Raw genomic sequence first — 19,895 nt, 5'->3', positions numbered from 1 at the left:
GTCTTGCAAGACTAACACAAGTTGTCTATAAGGTTTGATAACGAATCCGTAGGTATAATTAAGTTATCATAAAATTTATTTTACATACTAATTATATGCTTGTATGTATATAGCACGTGTGATATAATAATTAAATTTTATTATTATTGTTTATGTATTTTATTGTGTATATTTGTGAAATATATTTTAGCATGTACCGCGTTAGACTATCCAACAGGAGGCTCATCAATGATGCTAGAGGAAGCAATGTTCATGTGTTTGGAGTCAAGCTACCTATATCGTGAAAAAAAATTAGGTTGGGTTGTAGCCCAAGGCAGCCTCTACTTAGATCCGTTGATGATTATAATGGTTATAATCTCATTATTACTACACATTACTACTACACAATTATAGCATTTATAATTCTATAACTGTTACCAAATTGTATCATTTATAATCTCATAATTATTATAATATAACATTGATTGGTTATATAATATTATAAGATCTATCAACTGTAACTATTAAAACATAATTATTTATAGGATATCCATGTTGTCACACAAGTATCCACAGTTCAATCCCTAGGTATAACGTATTTATAAAAAATTTTCCTCTAAATGGGGGGCACAATCAAAGGATGTTGAACTTCTGAGCTGATTGTCACGTGTGCTTCCTGATTTATCCTGGTAGTCAGTGAAAAATTTTCATGGACCAAATCAGTCATCTCAAAGATAGTCAATGAGGTTAACTAAAATTATCATATTTTTTAAATATAAAATTATTAGTCTTGATAAGAATCAAAATGTTAATATAATATAATATTGATCAATGTTAATAAAAACAATAAAGTAATCAAGTAATACTAAATTTGGGATGATCAACTCAGCCTTATAAAAAAATTTTTCATCGGTCATTAGGATAAATCAAAAAGTACTTGCGACGAGTAGTATAGAAGTCTAATATTCTTTGGTTACGTGTTCTATTTAAAAAAAAAAATTTATAAATGTATTATAATTAAAAATCAAACACTAAATATTTAGATGATAATTTAATACTCTTTTACTGCCCTCATAGCTCCCGAAATCATAATTTATTAGTATTGATTAGACTAGAGAGAGGTGTACACTATAATAAGAATTATGAATTATAGTTATTATAATATAAACTTTTTAATATTGGTAAGTTGAAGTGTTCATTATATCAGTTATGAATACGTTATAATAACGTTAAACATAATGACATTTTTTTTAAAAAAAATATAATATATAACGAGGAACTTTTGATTTTTATTTTTTTTTAAAAATCAAAATCACACCACTAAAGAAAATTAAAAAACAAAGTAGATGCTTCCTCGCAACGTAGAAGCGCCGCATTCGATCGAAAGGTCGACGGCGGCGCAAGTGATCGTTCCCCTTTCCTTCCAAGCCACACATCGATGCTTTGTTTCCGTCTCAAGGGATATGCCGTCGAGAGAGACGGCGAAGGCTATAGATCCGAGGGTTTCCTCCGCCGCAATGGCCATCTCTCACAGACTAAAGCTCAGAATAATCTTGTCGGAATAGGCTCTGTCGCTTCTTTCCTTCCGTTCATCAGATTGCAGCATTGTCTTTGCCCCTTCTCGCTCAGGGTAACCGTAGTAGATGATGGCGCCTATCGGCGTGAGCTTAGGAGTGAAAGATGGACGGGTGACGTAGTTCTAACTTTTTTTCCCCCTTCTTTGTTGTTATTTAGAGGATCTGTCTGTGTGATTTGTTTGGAGGAGATAAAATTTTGCAGATCATGATAGACAATGGCATTCTGCAACTGACCTTGTCAAATCCTGGGGGACTTATCACTGGAATCAGATACAATGACATTGATAATGTCTTAGAAGTTCACAACGAAGAACGGAACCGAGGGTATGCGGTAGATGATGATCCATGCATGTCCTTTGTTTCAGATGATCAATTTAACAGTTCAATTATGCAACTTATCAACTTTGTTTATGGCAGATATTGGGATTCGGTGTGGAATGAACCTGGGGGTCCTGGCATATTCGAAGTGTAAGTTTCTTCACCTGCATTATTTTTTGGCTTCAAATCTTGTCAAATACTGCTCGATAATGGTTGATAGAATCGAAGGAACCCGGTTTCAAATCATAACCCAAGACGACAATCAGGTTGAAGTGTCATTTACAAGAAGGTGGGACACTTCACTGCAGGGCAAGTTTGTTCCTTTACACATTGATAAAAGGTGTAGTCCCTTAATTTCATTTTCTTTGAGTAAACAAAAATGTTCTCCTGGCTCAATTTTCAAATTTGTAGGTTTGTCGTGCTTCGCGGCTGCTCAGGGTTCTACACATATGCAATCTATGAGCACCGAGAAGGATGGCCTGACTTTGATATGGCTGAAACTAGGGTAGCCTTCAAGCTTAGGAAAGATAAGTAAGTTACCTCAACTTAATCATGCTGAGCTGCATGTGTTTGGCCATGGATGTAAACTGTAAGGCTATAGCTTTTTAAGATGAATGCAGGTTTCATTACATGGCAATAGCAGATAACAGACAAAGGATCATGCCGATGCCTGAAGATCGCATGCCTCCTAGGGGACGACAGTTAGCATATCAGGAGGCTGTTCTCCTACTTGACCCAACCAATAAAGATTTGAAAGGAGAGGTAAGCAAAAACAACATAAGTTACTTGCTGGGCATTGATGATATTGTACAATTTGACCATCTCATTCCGCATGGAATCCTTAAGGTTGATGACAAGTACCAATATTCTTGTGAAGACAAAGACATAAGGGTCCATGGATGGATATGTTCTAAACCTCATGTTGGATTTTGGCAAATCACACCTACCGATGAGTTCCGAATAGGAGGGCCTGTTAAGCAAGAACTAACATCTCATGTTGGCCCTACAACCCTTGCTGTAAGCATTCTTCTTTATCATCTACCTAACTTTCTTTCAGCAACTTTATCTGCAAAAAATTGTGATTTTTTTTTTTTTGATGAGCTTGATGAAGAATAAAAATATATGCATATGGAACCTTTGTAAATAGAAAAAATTAGGATCACATGTAAAATGGATTTCCACGATACAACATCATTCAAAAACATTGAGACTAGTAATATCCTAGCAGTACGTTTTTTTGTCTTGACCATGAGGTGTCTTCAAAAGGTTATCCCTCCTAATAACAACCATTGGTTCCTAGCATTGCTTTAATATTGTAGTATTAGACTGATTTAAGTATTTTAGTATTTTCTTGCCATTGCATTCTTTTAAGTAATGCATAGTGCCTAATCACTGTACAAACTAGCTAGGTCATGGAAAAAATATATCCGTGTCTATTTGATTTAGGTCATCCGAGGATTGACATGATAAAAAAAGAGAACATTAGTGAGAAAATCGGAGTTAGACCTATTGGTACATACATATATTTAGACAACTAATAAATGCTCTTAGACGTTGTGAAACTATGACAAATATCCAAATCAAATCAGGAAGATCAAAAAAAGACTTGGTTAGTAACGATCACATTCATTTAAATATAAATGATGATATTGTAGGGGATAAAGTTCGATGATATAGAAGCATCCATATAACCGACCCCACTAGTAAAGTTTGGTTGTTGTTGTTAATGATATTTTTGTCCAAGAGTCAACTAACAAGCTTGAATATATTTTTTTTGTTTGTTGATAATGGCGCTAAGACTTAACTTCATGCAACTTTTTATTAGCTATTAGGTTGTAGGGAATATCATATGCATACTGTACTATTCAAGTCCAAGATCCATAAACTTGATCCCTTTTTGTTTAATTACAGATGTTTATGAGTGCTCATTATGCTGGAGAGAATCTTGTGCCTAAGTTTAGGAATGGTGAATACTGGAAGAAGGTTTTTGGTCCTGTTTTCATCTACCTTAATTTTTCTACAGATGATGCAGATCCACAAGTTCTTTGGGAGGATGCAAAACTTCAGGTGAACTTCTATCTGAATGTGTTGGTGTGATCATGCCCCAAATGATCCATTGTGACCTTGGGTCATGACCCAACAGAATACCAACAGAATGAATAAAATCATGTTATCTTGTTATAAAAAGGCTAATTTATTTTGCATGCGCAAATTTACAGTTGAAAGTACTAGCATTTAATAGTCTAAGTATCTAAATTTGATAATTAAGAAGCATGGTAATGATTATATATATTCATAGCAGAGCGAACGTTTATGAACGAGATATCAAGTAATAGTTATTTATATCTGATTTTTTACACTTAGTTTTTTAATCAAACCAGGCAGAGATTGAAGTGGAGAGTTGGCCATATCAATTTCCAGCTTCAGAGGATTTCCAAAAAAGTGAGGAAAGAGGTTGTATCACAGGGAGATTACTCGTTTGCGATAAGTATGATTTGTTCTCTAATTTGCTGTACATTACTTTTGAACTTGTCCTACTTTTCTTTTCCTAATTCCTAACAATATGTTCCTTTAATCCATTACATGCATGATGCTTTTCAGAAAGAACATAATATAGCCTCTACAGACCAGTATAACATTAATCCGATCAATCTTACTCGAGTGAACTGACTCTGACACTATAAATGAATCTATTTGTGCGAACATTCTTTTAACTAATTTTGTGATTGAAAACCTATTTGTAGAAGGCTAAATTTAACATGTTCTGTTAGGTTCATGGATGAAGACTATATGGATGCAAATTCTGCTTTTGTTGGTTTAGCATTACCAGGGGAAGCTGGGTCCTGGCAAACAGAGTGCAAGGTAACTTAACCAGGATATTAAAATTAATCTTATAATTCAGTTTGTCGATTAGTTAAGTATGATATGCAGGGATATCAATTTTGGAGCAGAGCAGACGAAGCAGGCAATTTCTCTATTAAAAATGTGAGAACGGGAGAGTATAATTTGTATGGATGGGTTCCTGGTTTTATCGGAGATTACAGATCAGAAATCACTATACATGTTAGTTCAGGTAGATGACTTCTCATCTATATTTGGTCCCATACAATCGAACACAAACTCAAATAAACCAATCAACGTACATCTAAACTACTTAATTTTAAATAATATTTGGGCAGGTAGTCAGATTAATTTAGGTAATCTTATCTATGAACCTCCAAGAGATGGTCCTACATTATGGGAAATAGGTATTCCTGATCGGTCTGCTGCTGAGTTCTTCGTTCCGGATCCTAAACCTGAATGGGTTAACAAACTCTATGTCGATCATCCTGATAGGTTGCATAATTCTCTTCTCTCGTGTTTACGTATAACACTTATTTTGTTCTATGCTACGTGACCTGAATAGCTTAATTTTTGTTTACAGATTTCGACAATATGGCTTATGGGAAAGATACACTGACCTATATCCTGACACTGATCTGGTTTACACTGTTGGTGTTAGCGACTACAGCAAAGATTGGTTCTTTGCGCATGTTACTAGGTTTTGCATTTTCATTTCAAACTTGCTGAAATAGTTCTCCAAACTATCCAGTCTAACAATGAGATGCTTGTTCCTTATTCCTATTTTGCAGAAAGACTGATGATAAAGACAATCAATATCAACCAACAACATGGCAAATAAAGTTTCAAATCGACAACATCGATCAAATGGGAACCTATAAGCTTCGTGTGGCAATTGCATCTGCTAACTTCTCTGAGTTACAAGTATTTTACCAACTCTAGCTCAAATTTAACCTAATGTCTTTTTTCATCGACACTATTTTGTTGAGTTGACTGTATCTATCAATCGGCTAAGATTCGTTTCAATGACTCGGAAACGAATCCTCCGCACTTCACGACGAGGCTAATTGGCAGAGACAATGCGATTGCCAGACATGGAATCCATGGCTTGTATTGGTTGTTCAATGTGGAAGTGCAAAGCATATGGCTTGTTCAAGGGGATAACACAATCTATTTAACTCAATCGAGGTCTGGGAGTCCTTTTAGGGGAATCATGTATGATTATATTAGGATGGAAGGTCCCCCTCCAACAAACACAACAATGTAAATTAATAAGTGATTAAGCCATCTAATTACTCCGATTGATGGTTCTTTGTGCCCCATTAACTGAATTGCCTTCTTTTACTTAGGACATTTACATGTAATTTGTGTATTTAAAATAAAGATTGCAAATGTTTGAAGAAAATATTGATGCAATAAAATAGGGATTTTAATACTTGAATTTTGCAAGGCTGTTTCAAGGTTCCAAAAGGTCCTAGGTAAAAAATATATATATATTCAAACCTTTAATAATTTTTTTAAAAAATTATAATTTTCTCTATCTTTTTCATTCGGGCTTGTGATCGATAATGGTGGATTTAAAAATTATTTTTTTAAAAAAAATATTAATTTAAAAATAAATTTTTAGATAAAATTTGGGTTTTTAGTTTTTTGAGATGTAAAATTATTAAATTTTTATATTCAAGTTTTAATAATAATTTTTTTAATGGATAAAATTGTTAGATTATTTAAGAGACATTGTTTAGCGTAAATAAAATTTTATTAATTTTAATTAAAAAAAAAATCTATTGAAATATACTGTATAGTTAATACTTTTATGTAAGTTATCCATACATTAGAAAAAATTTTTAATTTTTTTAATAAGATTCAGTACCCGCGGTTTTTAATTCTAAATTTATTATTTTTTCAAAACTTTTAATTCTAAAAATAAGTCTAAACCATTAAAAAATTAAAATTATCTTCATATATTTTAAATTATTTAAACCTTCTTTAAAGTGAAGAATAGCATGGTCAATAATATAATTAAAGTAATTAATTTTAAAAGAATTTTCAGGTGAAAGTTTACCTCATTAATTTTATTCTCATCAAATCATTTATTTCTTTTAATTACACATTTTTCACAAAATTTTAATTCGTCATTTTGTTGTGCCCAAAAAATATCTACATATTTTCACAATGGTATGATATTGTCCACTTTGGGCTGGACCTTCCTGCGAGCATCCGATCATCCCGACCTGCTCTAGCCTCCCTGCAAGCATTCACATATGGTCACCCTGACCTATTCTAGGCCTCCCCACGAGCATCTGGTCACTCATGACCTACTTCGGGCCTCCCCGTGAGCTTCTAGTCACCCTAGACTACTCGCCCCCTGCAAGTATCCGGTCACTCATGACTAGCTTCGGACCTACCCTCAACTTCGTTCAAGGTCACCCTACATTGCATCTGGTCTGGACCATGACTCTGATACCATTTGTTGTGCCTAAATAATGCCCACATATCTCCACAATGGCATGATATTGTCCACTTTGGGTCTATGCCCTCATGGCTTTGCTCTTGGGCTCTACCCAAAGGTCTCATACCAATGTAGATATCCTACATCCTTTTAACCCCATGATCTCTCCCAAATCTTTTCAATGTGGGACTTTAATTGAACCACAACACATTTACACAAGTTTAATTTTCTTTATTATACTAATAAGCATATCAAAAAGACCTTTTCGTGATGTATCATCTACTTTTAAAAATTCTATAAAATATTCTTATATTTTGATTGAATTTGTTAAAATATTTACACATCTTACTATAAGAGACATTTGTTCTTGATGACTTATATTAAGATTACAATCAAGTATAATTGAAAAGTATTTTTCTTCTTTTATTTTATTTTAATTATAATATTCTTTACTTCTTTTTCTGCTATATTTATTAACTCATTTTGTATATAATGACCAAGATAATGATTATGAATTTTACTATTTTGAATATATTTAAGTTGTTCTTGCATTATAGGATCAAATTATGTAATTATTTCAATTAAACATAAAAAATTTTCATTGTTATCTTGATAAACTTTCTCATTTGTACTAGAAATGTCAAATTATTTTTTGCAAAAGTTTTAGCTATAGCAATAATTCTTATTAATACATTCTTTCAATGTTCTTTTTCCTTATTACTTTTTTCTTGTAAATTTTGATTAATGATTTTATTTTTAAGCAATCTCATTTCTATATCAAACCAAATATTCATATTTGTAATATGTTCATTATTTGTTTCATGACTTTTAAACTTGGTATTGAGATTTTTCCAATCTCGACATCCTTTGTTTTTAATTGAATTATAATTAATTTTTGACTAAATAATTTACAACAAAAGAAAAATACTTTATCTAATGATTTTAATATATTAACCATTTTAAATTATATCTTTCTCCATTTGATAATTTTTGAATGTAATGAATCATAGAAAATATTTAGAATTTTCATCATTTGGAAAAGAAATATTGATTTCTTTAATTGGACCTTTTTCAATTAATAAATCTTTTAAATTTGTATTTAAATCTTTCTATTGTGCAAGATCATATATATATTTTGAATAATAATTTCCTCAATATTATTAAAAAAGTTATCTTCATGATCTATTAAGTTATTTTCTTCTGCGTTACTATTATCTTCTCCGTTAATATTAAATTTGATGCATTAAATTTGTAATCATTAAAAAGTTCTTGTCAAATATCTTTTGATCAAATTTTAATATTGGAAAAATATATTATTAGCAATTACATGTGAATTTTTTTCCCCTATTTTTTCTTTTTCGGTGCAAGCAAATTTTCGTAAAATATGATTCATAGATTTTTAAATACTTTTAAATGCACTTATTTGACTTATTATATACTTTTAAGTGTTGGTTTATTATATATTGCTTAAATTAATCAATTCAAATTAAAGTTAATTTTTTTTATTTTCTTATTATATTTGTGTAGATAATAATTAAACTTTGAAATATCATCAAATTAAAACTATACAACATAAATTAGGTTTTATTGCTCATTTAATTCTAAATAATTTTATTTTGATAAAATAATAGGGACTTATATTTTCTTTTTTATTATTATTTTAATATAAATATGTCTACTAAAAAATAGAATTCTGAATATATAAAATGTATAAAAAAAAAAGAAAAATAGAAGAATTTATTCAATCTCAAAAAGATGTAGTTAATAGATTTATTATTAATAATCAGAATAAAAAAACTCATAAAATAATATAATTTAAAATTTAAAGGAAAAACTAATTGAATTTTCACCAAAAGATAACACTTTAGGATAAAAAGAAATATGTCAAGAAATTTCTAATAATCACAAATCTAATTCATCAAATATTAATATTAACAAAGAAGATAATAGTAATTCAGAAGAAGAAAATAACTTAATAGATCATGAAAATAATTTTTTTCAATAATATTAATGAAACTATTATTCAAAAGAGAAATAATACATGCAGCAAAGTTGCTTAGTAAAAGTCCTTTGCGACTGAGTTGGCAGCTTGCATGGCCAAGTCCACCTCAGTGAAAAAAGGGACCTTAACATTTGTAATCATTCACTAGCTTCCTCTTTCGCTCTTCTCCTCCCCTGCCCTAATTGCCCTAACTCTCCTTCTTCTTCTTCGTGTTCTTCATCCCTCTCTCGTCTCTCCTCCCGTCAGTGAGCTAACCTAGCGAAGGAGCCCAACTCTAACTTGAAAATCTTCTCTCATTCTTCGGTCATAGTCCCCTTCCTTGACTTAACTCTCCTTCTTCTTCCCTCGCATTCTCTCTTCTTCCTCCCCTGCCCTAACTCCTTCTTCTTCGAATTCTTTTCTGCAATTTGTGCTAACCCTAACTCAGCCATGCCTTCTTCTTCTTCTTCTCTCTCCCTTCCAAGGAATTGAAGCCCTAATCCAGCTACGACTTTTTTCGTAGAATTTCTTTGCCTTAATTTCTTCGCCTACGTTCTCACGCCTAATTTCTTCACCCAAACCTATGAATTGCAGCTCGTGTGGGAATGAAACAACGAACCTTGTCAATCAGTGAGAGCAATAAAGCCAAGTAACAAAGATTTTTCAGGTTAGGTGAGAGTAATTCGTGCTCAAATAATCATATGATGGACCTTGAATTTATGATAGTAGCTGAAATGGTATTATATTAAAAACGTGTTTCTTTTATTTTGTGTTTGGATATTATTTGGGAGTTATGGTTCTCTAAATGATTGTTTGATTGACATTTAAGCATGTGTGTTTTTTTGGTCGATTTTCTTTATTTTGTGATGTAGTATCATGTATGTGAATTTTCTCTTCTACTTGGGTTAAATTATGAATAAATAGGATAGAATAACATTCCTTACCTGCCCTGCATGTTTTTAATAAATGTAGGTGAAGAAAGTGTTATGGAAAAAGGAAAATTTTATTCAAATGAGGTAAACGATAACAATGACCATGTGGATCAATACCCGTCTCCATCTAGTATAAATGAAGCTAAACTTCCTGAGATTGGATTGGCATAATCATATTTTGAGCCCTAGAAAGTCATGACATTTTAGATATAATAAAGTATTGGATTCGGCTACAAAGAGAAAATTAGAATTAAATGATCAACTTGGAATAACTTTAAGCAAAAATTTTCAATCTTCTGTAGTTGAGGCTAGAGGCTATGAGAATTTGGCATTTGATGAGAGAAAGTGTAGAAATTATATTTCATAAGCTAGAAGGTTGAGATTTGGGGATCGAGATGCTGAAGCTTTGAGTAATTATTTTTCATGCAAAGTAGGAATTCTAACTTTTTTTATATGCTTGATTTAGATGGGGAATCTCGAATAAGAAATATCTTTAGGCAGATGCAAGATGTAGGGCGCGTATGATTACTTTTCTGATGTCGTGACTTTTGATATAACCTATTTGACTAATAGTTATGACATGTCATTTGTTCCATTTGTTGGGGTGAATCATCATGGTCAATTTATTTTGCTAAGATGTGGATTATTATCAAGCAAAGACTCAACAATTTTCATATGAATGTTCAAATCTTGGTTGACATGTATGCTCAGACATGCTCCAAAGACTAGAATCATAGACCAATGTCGTGCTATGACAATTACAATTGAAGTGGTATTTGAAGAACATTATTTATAACTTACTTATAGTTGATGAGTGTGATGAGAATTGGTTGAAAATGATTGAGGAGTTTAATTTGGAGAAAACGGAATAGATAAATACTTGTATATGTTAAAGATAACTTTTGGATAGGTATTGTTAAGATCAAAAGATTTTAGATATCTCCACAATAGTATAATATTATCCACTTTGGGCCTAAGTTCTCATGGATTTATTTTTGGGCTCTATCCAAAAAGGCTCATACCAATAAAGATATCTTTTTTTTATAAACACGTGATCTTTCCCATGTATTTTCAATGTGGGACTATATTTGCAACCTTATAACCCCAACAGGTATATCCTCATCTCAAAGAACTGAAAGTATGAATACATTTTTTGATGACTACACCCATTCTAAAACATCTTTTAAGTAATTAATTGAGCAGTATGATAGTACTTTGAAGAAGAAAATTGAGAATGAAAAATATTTAGATTTGGTTTCTTTTAATTATATCATGTCAATTATTCTTGGTCATCCTGTTGAAAAATAATTTCAAAAGGTCTACACTAACAACTTATTTAAGTTGTTCCAAGATGAAATAAGAGGGATGGTGTTTTGCGATGCTTCATTGTTGAAGGAAGAAGGGACAATTTTAATATTTGAAGTAGTAGAAACTATATTGGGAAAAATGGAGAACCTGTAAGAGAAGTTTCCTTAAGGGTACATTATATTGAGTTAGATTGTCAATTGCAGTGTGTGTTGTCTATTTGAGTTTTGGAGAATTTTATGTAGGCATGTGATCAAAGTGTTGATAAGAATGAAAGTGTTGTTAGGTACATACCAGCAATGTCAATCCTATCTGTAGTTGTCCCAGTATTGACAGTCGACTCTTTGATTGGAGCATCAATGATGAAACCTCGGCCAGACATAGGTTGATCTATTGGGGCCTTATTCCAATTCTAGGTGAAGGATCTGCTAAAGCCACTAATTCATAATCAATAGAGATAATCTTAGAAGTTGCTATGAAATCCGCTAAGGAAAAATGGTTGTGCCAACTTGGTGATGTAGTTGTTGCACTTCACGACATTCGTTCTGCATCTGTCATCAAGATTTTCTTGGTGAAGTAGTTTTGGGAAACCCTGCATAAGAAGATGGACTAATGTAATCTTAATGACTTGCCATTGCACTTACTTAACTTTGGAGACAAGATGCTGTAAAATCTAGCTTTATACATAGCATTTGGATTGATCTAGTCTCAAATTCTTTAATACAATTTAGTTGGAATTAGTCAAATTGAGAACTTGTGATTATATTATATTATGTTATATGAGAGTAGTAAATAAAAGTCTTCCACTCAAGTTTGGTCCAAGCTTTAGTAGGTTTGACTATTTGTTTCTTTGTGGGTATATTTATTCAATAATAAAATGCTCTGCATCATAGTACTTGACACTAATTAACAAAATAATATATAGCAAAATGTTTCACATCATCTAATAGTACTCAACACTAATTATCCTACTACAATTACAACACCAACAATCTAACATTATTCAACAGTAGTTAACAATATAAACTAACTGAAATGTCTCTTAAGCTATCTTAAATGAGTCATTTTTTTAATGTCTCTGGGGTCCCGGGGAAGGATCCATTGTACGCAGCCTTACCATGCTTTTTGTAAGAGGTTGTTTTCAGGATTCAAACCCGTAACCTTTTGGTCACAAAGCAACAACTTTATCGTTGCGCCAAGGCTCCCCTTCAAAGTACTAGTCATCAAATTCGATAATTTATATTTCCTAAAGAAAATATCTAAACAATATAGAACATGAGATGGAAGGTCTTCAAATTGTGTAGGATCGAAAAACGTTAGAGGGGAAGGTGAATAGCGTCCATGGCTAATTCATTCATTTCGAGTAAATCCAAAGTAAATACGCAGCAGAAATAAGAGAGAGAAACAAAACACAAACACCAAGGATTTACTTGGTTCGGAGCCTATGACGACTCCTACTCCAAGGCTCGCATGTGAGAGTACTTTCGATGGGCGATCACTATAAGCTCGAGAATCTTTACAAATAGGTAAATACAAGTATTGAACTTAAAAGATTATACCGACAATACAAAAGATGATGGAAGTAGTTGTCGATTGTCAGAACAGCAGAGCGTTGTTGAAGTGTTCGGAGCAGCACAAGTTGTTCTATTTTCGTTGTTCGATGTCTTCTAAAGTGCTAGCCAAGACTCCTATTTATAGTAATCTTGAGGTTGATCCAGATCCCTAACCTCGGGATCAAGATTTAACTCGTTGTAGATTGGTCGACCGATCTTCCTGAATCAACCCGCCTCCTAGTTCTGCTGCTCAGATAGAATTCCTTTGTTCGGTCGACCAATCCCGTCGTTCAGTCGACCGATCCCTAGCTCATCTGGTCTGATCAACTCGGCTTGACCACATTACCTCTTATCCTAGGTTCAGTCGACCGATCCCTCTAGTCAACCCTTCACCGAGAGCTGGATTCTGATCCTTTGTGAGCTGGGTTCGGTCGACTGATCAAGTCATTCGATCGACCAATCAAGGCTGAATCTGACCTACAGAACTGTTAGTTTCCTGCAAAATAGAGTGAGGCAAATAGAGCAAATAATATTAAACAATTAAGTTGACGGCCTTCGAACTGTCCGGTTTTGACTTCGAATTTCCTCCGAAAATCCTAGGTCGAACCGACACCTACTATTCCCTCACCAGGGAATGCATCCTCACCTAATCCTCTCAGGAGAGTTTACCTATTGCTAGATCAGTCCTCCAGATCAACTGGACTTTCTGTTTAGGATTACCACCCCCTAGGACCTAGGGTTACCACCCCCTAGGACTTAGGGTTACCACCCCCTAGGGTTTTCCTTAGTCTAGAGTTACCGCCCCCCTAGGACCTTGGGTTACCACACCCTAGGATTTTCCTCAGCCTAGGGTTACCGCCCCTAGGACCTAAGGTTACCATCCCCTATGATTTTTCACCTGCCTAACCGCAGCTAGAACTTTCCACCACCTAAGGTTACCACCCCCTAGGACCTAGAGTTACCACCCCCTAGGGTTTTCCACCTGCCTAGAATCTACTAGGACCTTTACCTAAGACAGCTTAGGATTTTCCTGCAAGCTCAATGAGCTTTGTTAGATAACAAATAATCTTAACTTTGAACTCTTTGCCATTATCAAAACTTAGGTTCGATCGTTGGATGCTTCCCACACCAACAAGTTATACTACCTCTGTCCCGAGCTTGCTCACTAATCGAAGCCTCCTATTTCATGCGCTTCATCTCTTGCAACAATCAGACTATTAGTCTAAAGACTCAGCACATTCAAATCATAACATGCATTAATTAATTCTTATAACCATGTGTTCTAATGGGAAACCTACACTAATTAATTTTGACGCTTAGCTACTTACATTGCATAAACATAACTAGAGCATGAACGTAGACATACTTTTCACATAACATAAATCATTACATAATTAATGCATAAACATGAACATGCAAGAGTACAATCATAAGTATAACTAAAGTATGATTCTTAAACCTAACTAGGGCATAAACATAAGCATAATTGACGCATTAACATAAGCATAACTAAAGTCTAAACATATGCATAACTAGAGCATAATCATGGACATACTATGTGCAAAGCATAACTGTGAACAAACTACTTGTAGAACATAAACATGAACATAGATACCCTAGGGCTTAGTTTCATGTTATTATCCCCTAACGTTGTTGGTAGGGATCCGAACCTTGGAGCGGAAACTCCTACTCGTACTTACTATAACTAATATATTTGGCAAGCTTCCTGGGTGTAGGTCATCGGGACGCGTCTTACCCATAATGTAAGCTCCCCAAGCATGAGTCACTGGATCGAGGCTTGTAAGCTCCCCGGGCAAGGGTACTCGGATCATGGCTTGGTAAGATCCCTGGGCGTAGACCCTCAAATCATAACTTGATAAACTCCCCGAGCTTGCTCGAATAATAACTTGTTAAGCTCTCCGAGCTTAACCTAATCATAACTTGATAAGCACCCTGGGCTTGCCCAAATCACTACTTGATAAGTTCCCCAGCCTTAGATCCCCGGATCATAACTCAATAAGCTCCCCGAGCTTGCCCGGATCATTACTTGATAAGTTCCCCGGGCTTAGGTCCCCAGATCATAACTCGATAAGTTCCCCGGACTTGCCCAGATCATTACTCCAAGTATTCATAAGCTATAAAATTCTGAACCTTATAAAAGTTGTTCTCAAGTTCATGAACACACATGACATCTCATCATGGAATCTGTAACATACATATTCCTAAATTATGACATGAGGTTTCTACTTTCTAATAACCTTAGAGTGCATGAGGGAATTGTATCCTATAACTTCAAACTGAAATTTGATGCCCTAGTATTTGATCAAGGAACAATGGTAGCTAATTTCTAAAGACCCTAAAATGAACCTAATATATGCATTACAAATTATCAAAATCATAGTTGATCCCATAACAACCTAAACCCTAAAATCCAAAACTAGTATATCTTACAAAGTTATCAAAATACATGATTGAATTCATAGCATCCTAACCCTAAATCCAAAGCTATCATGTATTATAAAGTTATCAAAAGCATGATTAATGTCATAGCATATTAAACCCTCAAATCTGAAACTATCCTATACTACAAGGTTATCAAACATGATTACTTGCATAGCATGTTAAACCCTCAAATATAAAGTTATCATGTATTATAAAGTTAGCAAAAATGAATAATGTCATAGCATATTAAACCCCAAAATTTAAAACTAACCTATACTACAAGTTTAATAAATATGACTACTTGCATAGCATGTTAAACCCTAAAGTATGAAACTATCATGCATTATAAAGTTATCAAAAGCATGATTAATGTCATAGCATATTAAACCTAAAATTTGAAACATACAAAGTTATCATACTAAGAAGCAAAAAAGAAACATGAGCATAACTAAACCAAATCCAAAATCTATATATATTACAAGGTTATCAAAAACATGGTTAAGGTTATAATATCCAAAAACTAGAATCCGAAACATATAAGTTATCATAATAAAAAGTAAGAAGAAACATAAGCATAATTAAATCAAATCCAAAATCCGTATATATTACAAGGTTATCAAAACATGACTGGTTCCATAATCTCCTAAACCTAGAATCTGAAATATACAAGTTATCATAATAAAAAGTAAGAAGAAACATAAGTATAACTAAAACAAATCCAAAATCTATATATATTACAAGGTTATTACAACATGGTTAATGTTTCATAAACTCCTAAACCTATAATCTGAATTTAACCTATAACATATAAAGTTATTATTATAATAAGTGAGAAGAAACATAAGCATAACTAGTTCCAAACTGAAGCTTATCTAACCTACCATGGTATCCCAACCTCTATAGTTTATATGAACTAATTAATACATCACATGAGGTATAGAACATGCCTTTGATTCCTTGCTACCAAACCTCTCCTTCTTCTCCTCCCCTTAGAGTTTGAAATGGCAGAAACTTGAGCTAGGATGGCGGAAAAAATCCAAGGTGAGGAAGAAGCTTAGGGTCGGTGGCTTCAAGGTGGGGATTAGGGTTTGGGAGATGGAGAAAATCCAAGGTGAGGAATCACTTATATAGGTTTTTCCATGTCTAACCTTAACTTTAAATGTTTCCGCCATAATTACTAAATTATAAAAAAAAATGGAAAATTTAGATCTTATGTATCTTACTAAATTTCTTACATATTTGGATATGTAATAAATTTTATACATATTTATATCCATGGTATTGGTGCGGTTAGCACTAACGATCTAACTCAGGTTTTGATGAATAACAAAGTAGGTTAAGTTAGTTTCGTTGTGATCTAACATTTTGACTAAGTGTGCAGGAGAAGTTCAGCTAGGTCGACGGGCTGATCGGATAGCTGGCACGAAGTCCAAATAGGTCGACGGGCTGATCGGATGTCTGGCACGAAGTCTAGCTAGGTCGACAGGCTGACCTGATAGCTAGCACGAAGTCTAGACAGGTCGATGAGCTGATCGGATGACTGGCATGAAGTCCGGCTAGGTCGACGGGCTGACCGGATGTCTAGCTGGTAAGTTAAGGTAAGTTACTGGAGGGGAGTGACTTGGTGATGACGTGTTCCTAGTTAGGGATCTTAGACATCGATCCAACTTAGAACCATTTCAGGAATCAAAGTTGAGATCGTGACTAGATTCCGGTCTCGGTGAGACAGAATCTAATTACTACTCTATAATTATGTTAACACTTTGTTTTGCAGGGTAGTATAACTTTTATTTTACCTCGGACTAATATTTTATTACAGAAAAATGAGTTTATAGAAAATGATGGTCAGGGCACTCGAAAGGGATTCGGACGCTCGGAGTTGGCCCAGGCGACCAGAAGGCAAAAAGCCTATCTCTTCATAAATGTGGAGCGCGCTGATTGGTCGGGCCGACATCACGGTCCAGGCACCTGGAAGAGATCCGGGCGCCCGGAGCACTTCTATAAAAGGAGCCTTCCTGTAGTGTAAAATATCAGAAATAGGCGAATATTAATAAGGGAATTTTCCGAAATTTTTAGAAATTTTTCGGGAATTTTTCGGAGCTTGTACGGATAAGTTCACGGGGATAAAAATGGGGCCTGGAAAAGCCTGTTTAGGCTACCCATTTAAGTGAGGAATTGTTTATTTATTAAATTTTTTTTTATTTTTTTTCTTTTCCTTTATTTCCTCTCATTGTCACCGTTTCTTCCTTGCCGAGCCACTCCCGCAAGCTCGACTTCTCCCCCGTGCCCTAACCGGTCGCACGGGCGGTTTCTCCTCCCCGAGTGCACAAAAACCCTCGACCATTTCTCCTTCTTTCCCTTCCGAGCCGCACAATCGCTGCACGTCGCTGGCCAAGCTTCAACTCCTCTATGTTCTCGCTGCCGCCACTTGAGGCCGCACCTCTGTGAAGCCACTGATCGCCTCCTAGTCGTCTCCACCATCGCCGCCCCATCGGGCTGATTTCCGTGCCCTAGTTGTGGGTTCACAGCCGCCGGCGCCGCACGGAGCAGCACCGACGACGAGTTTCTTCTCCGCTGTGCTCGTGCCCTAGCTAGCCGCCGGCGCCTCTTTCATTCCGAGCAGTGCAGATTTGACCTAGGGCTCGAGTTCGGTGGCAAATCTCTTCCCTTTTCTCGATTCAGTCACGTAAGTTTACTGTGATAGTGCTGAATTAGGGTTACCGGTGGCCGGATTGGAGGTAGGTTTTCCTCGTATATTTGGATTTAGTAGTAGGGTGTTATCCTTGCTAAATCTGCCAACCAAACTGAGTTGTGCAGGGATATCGTCACTTCCGGCCAGATCCGAGGAAAAAACTGTAGCTTGCTGCTGGAATCAACACTGTCCCACTGTTTAAGTTCTGCTCCGACAGTGAGGAAGAACTTTCGGAGCTGCCAAATCTGAGTGGTATCGCAGCGTGTACCTCCGACAACGATCAGCGGTGAAATCCCTCAATCTGGGTGAGTTTTGGATAGAAGTAAGAGCATTGTTATTAGAATAAATATAGATTACATGGTTAGGTATCAAGTTCATGTATTAATCTGACACAATTTGATTGTAGATAATTGGAGATACCTAATCCATTGTAGTTGTAAAAAGGGTTAGGGTTAGTGAGTTAACTCTAATTGAATAATGAAATTATGATTTGGTTTAGTTAATGAAGGCATGATAGAATTAACTAAATTAAATATTGTGACACAGGGCTTTGACGCGAGACGAGTATCTCGGAGTCTGATTGGACCTTTCTATTTTCGGAGGCGGGTACTTTTGACTTATTGTCTTTGATATGCTTAGTAATGAAAATAATATATTGCATTAATTGTGTTTCCTATTTGTTTCGGTTAATCATTGCCCAATACATGTTACCTGTTTGATTGATTGTTTGTTTGCATCTTGTACTGATCTTGCACCCGATCTATCATGCTCATGGGTAGTGATATAACCATGTTTCACATGTTCAGGACCTAGGTTTGATACCTTATTTGATCAGTATACCTTGACATGATTTATTCACTATGGTGCTCATTGATATATGTCCAGAGGTTGGTTTAGTATATTACCATGCTTAGTGACATGCACCATTTGCATGATCGTATGCTGTGCGATAGATTGCTCCATTATTGTCGAGCACTTTGCCAATTTTCATCACTGTTCGGTGCTCCGTTGTGACGCTCATGGGTAGCGTGACACAGCGTGGTAGCACATCAGTTTGACTCTTCCGGTGCTCCGTTGATCCGCTCAGGGGTAGTGTGACGCAGCGTGTAGCACGTTAGAGATTCCTCCCCGTCATAGTGTACCGGGAGATGAGAGCATTGCGCTCCCCCATTTATGATTTGGGGTAGGAGTACGTATGTACTCCGACAGCATCCCGTCCACTCGATCACTCATCAGGAGTAGTGTTGCTGAGTGCACGGTTGTCACAGCCCTACCCACTTGGTCCCACTTATATTGTGAGTTGGCTGACTGGCGTCAGGGGTGACCATGACATTGGCATCATATGCATGATGCATTTATTGTTTGTGATTGTGTTTGCTGCATTTATATGCTGCATATTGTTTGGATACCTATGTTTGACATGCATACAGGTCTTCTATACCTTTCGGACTGTTTGTCCTTATACCGGGTCCTGGTTAGTACAGACTCTCTCCTGTCTTCTTCGGTTTGCATTTACCTTTATCTTTATCAGGAGACTGTACGCATGATTAGTGCTAGGTGTTATTTCTTTACTTTGCATATCAACTGTACCTGCTGAGTGTTGGACTCACCCCGCCTCCATTGTTGTTATTTTCAGGTTGATGCTGTCAGGAGAGAGTTCCAGTCGCTAATCCCCACAGCACGTAGTGCTAGATCTCTGCAGACCTCGATGGTTTATATATCGTTTAGTTTTGTTTTGTGTTTATTGATTATGTGTGGACTTGGTTTGTTTGGATACTTGGTTGTTGTATGGATTTTTGTGATGATGATGGATTTTTATTCGA

At 35.2% G+C, this 19,895-nt stretch overlaps 1 protein-coding gene across 1 annotated transcript; it reads left to right on the top strand.

Moving 5' to 3' along the window:
• Positions 1-1,334: 1,334 nt before the first annotated feature.
• LOC122030269 (probable rhamnogalacturonate lyase B) lies at positions 1,335-6,110 on the top strand. The gene is made up of 15 exons (XM_042589446.1): positions 1,335-1,667; positions 1,759-1,880; positions 1,974-2,024; positions 2,095-2,214; positions 2,286-2,405; positions 2,495-2,636; positions 2,721-2,891; positions 3,786-3,941; positions 4,256-4,362; positions 4,646-4,736; positions 4,806-4,947; positions 5,054-5,210; positions 5,299-5,415; positions 5,507-5,639; positions 5,731-6,110. Exons 1-15 carry the CDS (start codon positions 1,623-1,625, stop codon positions 5,980-5,982), a joined length of 1,926 nt encoding a protein of 641 aa, XP_042445380.1. The 5' UTR covers positions 1,335-1,622; the 3' UTR covers positions 5,983-6,110.
• Positions 6,111-19,895: the final 13,785 nt, after the last annotated feature.

The sequence above is a fragment of the Zingiber officinale genome, chromosome 10B, assembly GCF_018446385.1.
Source record: "Zingiber officinale cultivar Zhangliang chromosome 10B, Zo_v1.1, whole genome shotgun sequence".
Taxonomy (NCBI): Eukaryota; Viridiplantae; Streptophyta; class Magnoliopsida; order Zingiberales; family Zingiberaceae; genus Zingiber; species Zingiber officinale.
Note: the sequence above shows the minus strand (reverse complement) of the source record. Positions and strands in the feature narration are given on the sequence as shown.

What these genes read in the sequence shown, in the direction of transcription:
- LOC122030269 (XM_042589446.1), top strand. Translation starts at nt 1,623, where the DNA reads ATGATGGCGCCTATCGGCGTGAGCTTAGGAGTGAAAGATGGACGG. An exon ending in ATAAAGATTTGAAAGGAGAG is followed by an intron (nt 2,637 to 2,720) that starts GTAAGCAAAAAC and finishes GGAATCCTTAAG; the next exon opens with GTTGATGACAAGTACCAATA. An exon ending in CTAACTTCTCTGAGTTACAA is followed by an intron (nt 5,640 to 5,730) that starts GTATTTTACCAA and finishes CAATCGGCTAAG; the next exon opens with ATTCGTTTCAATGACTCGGA.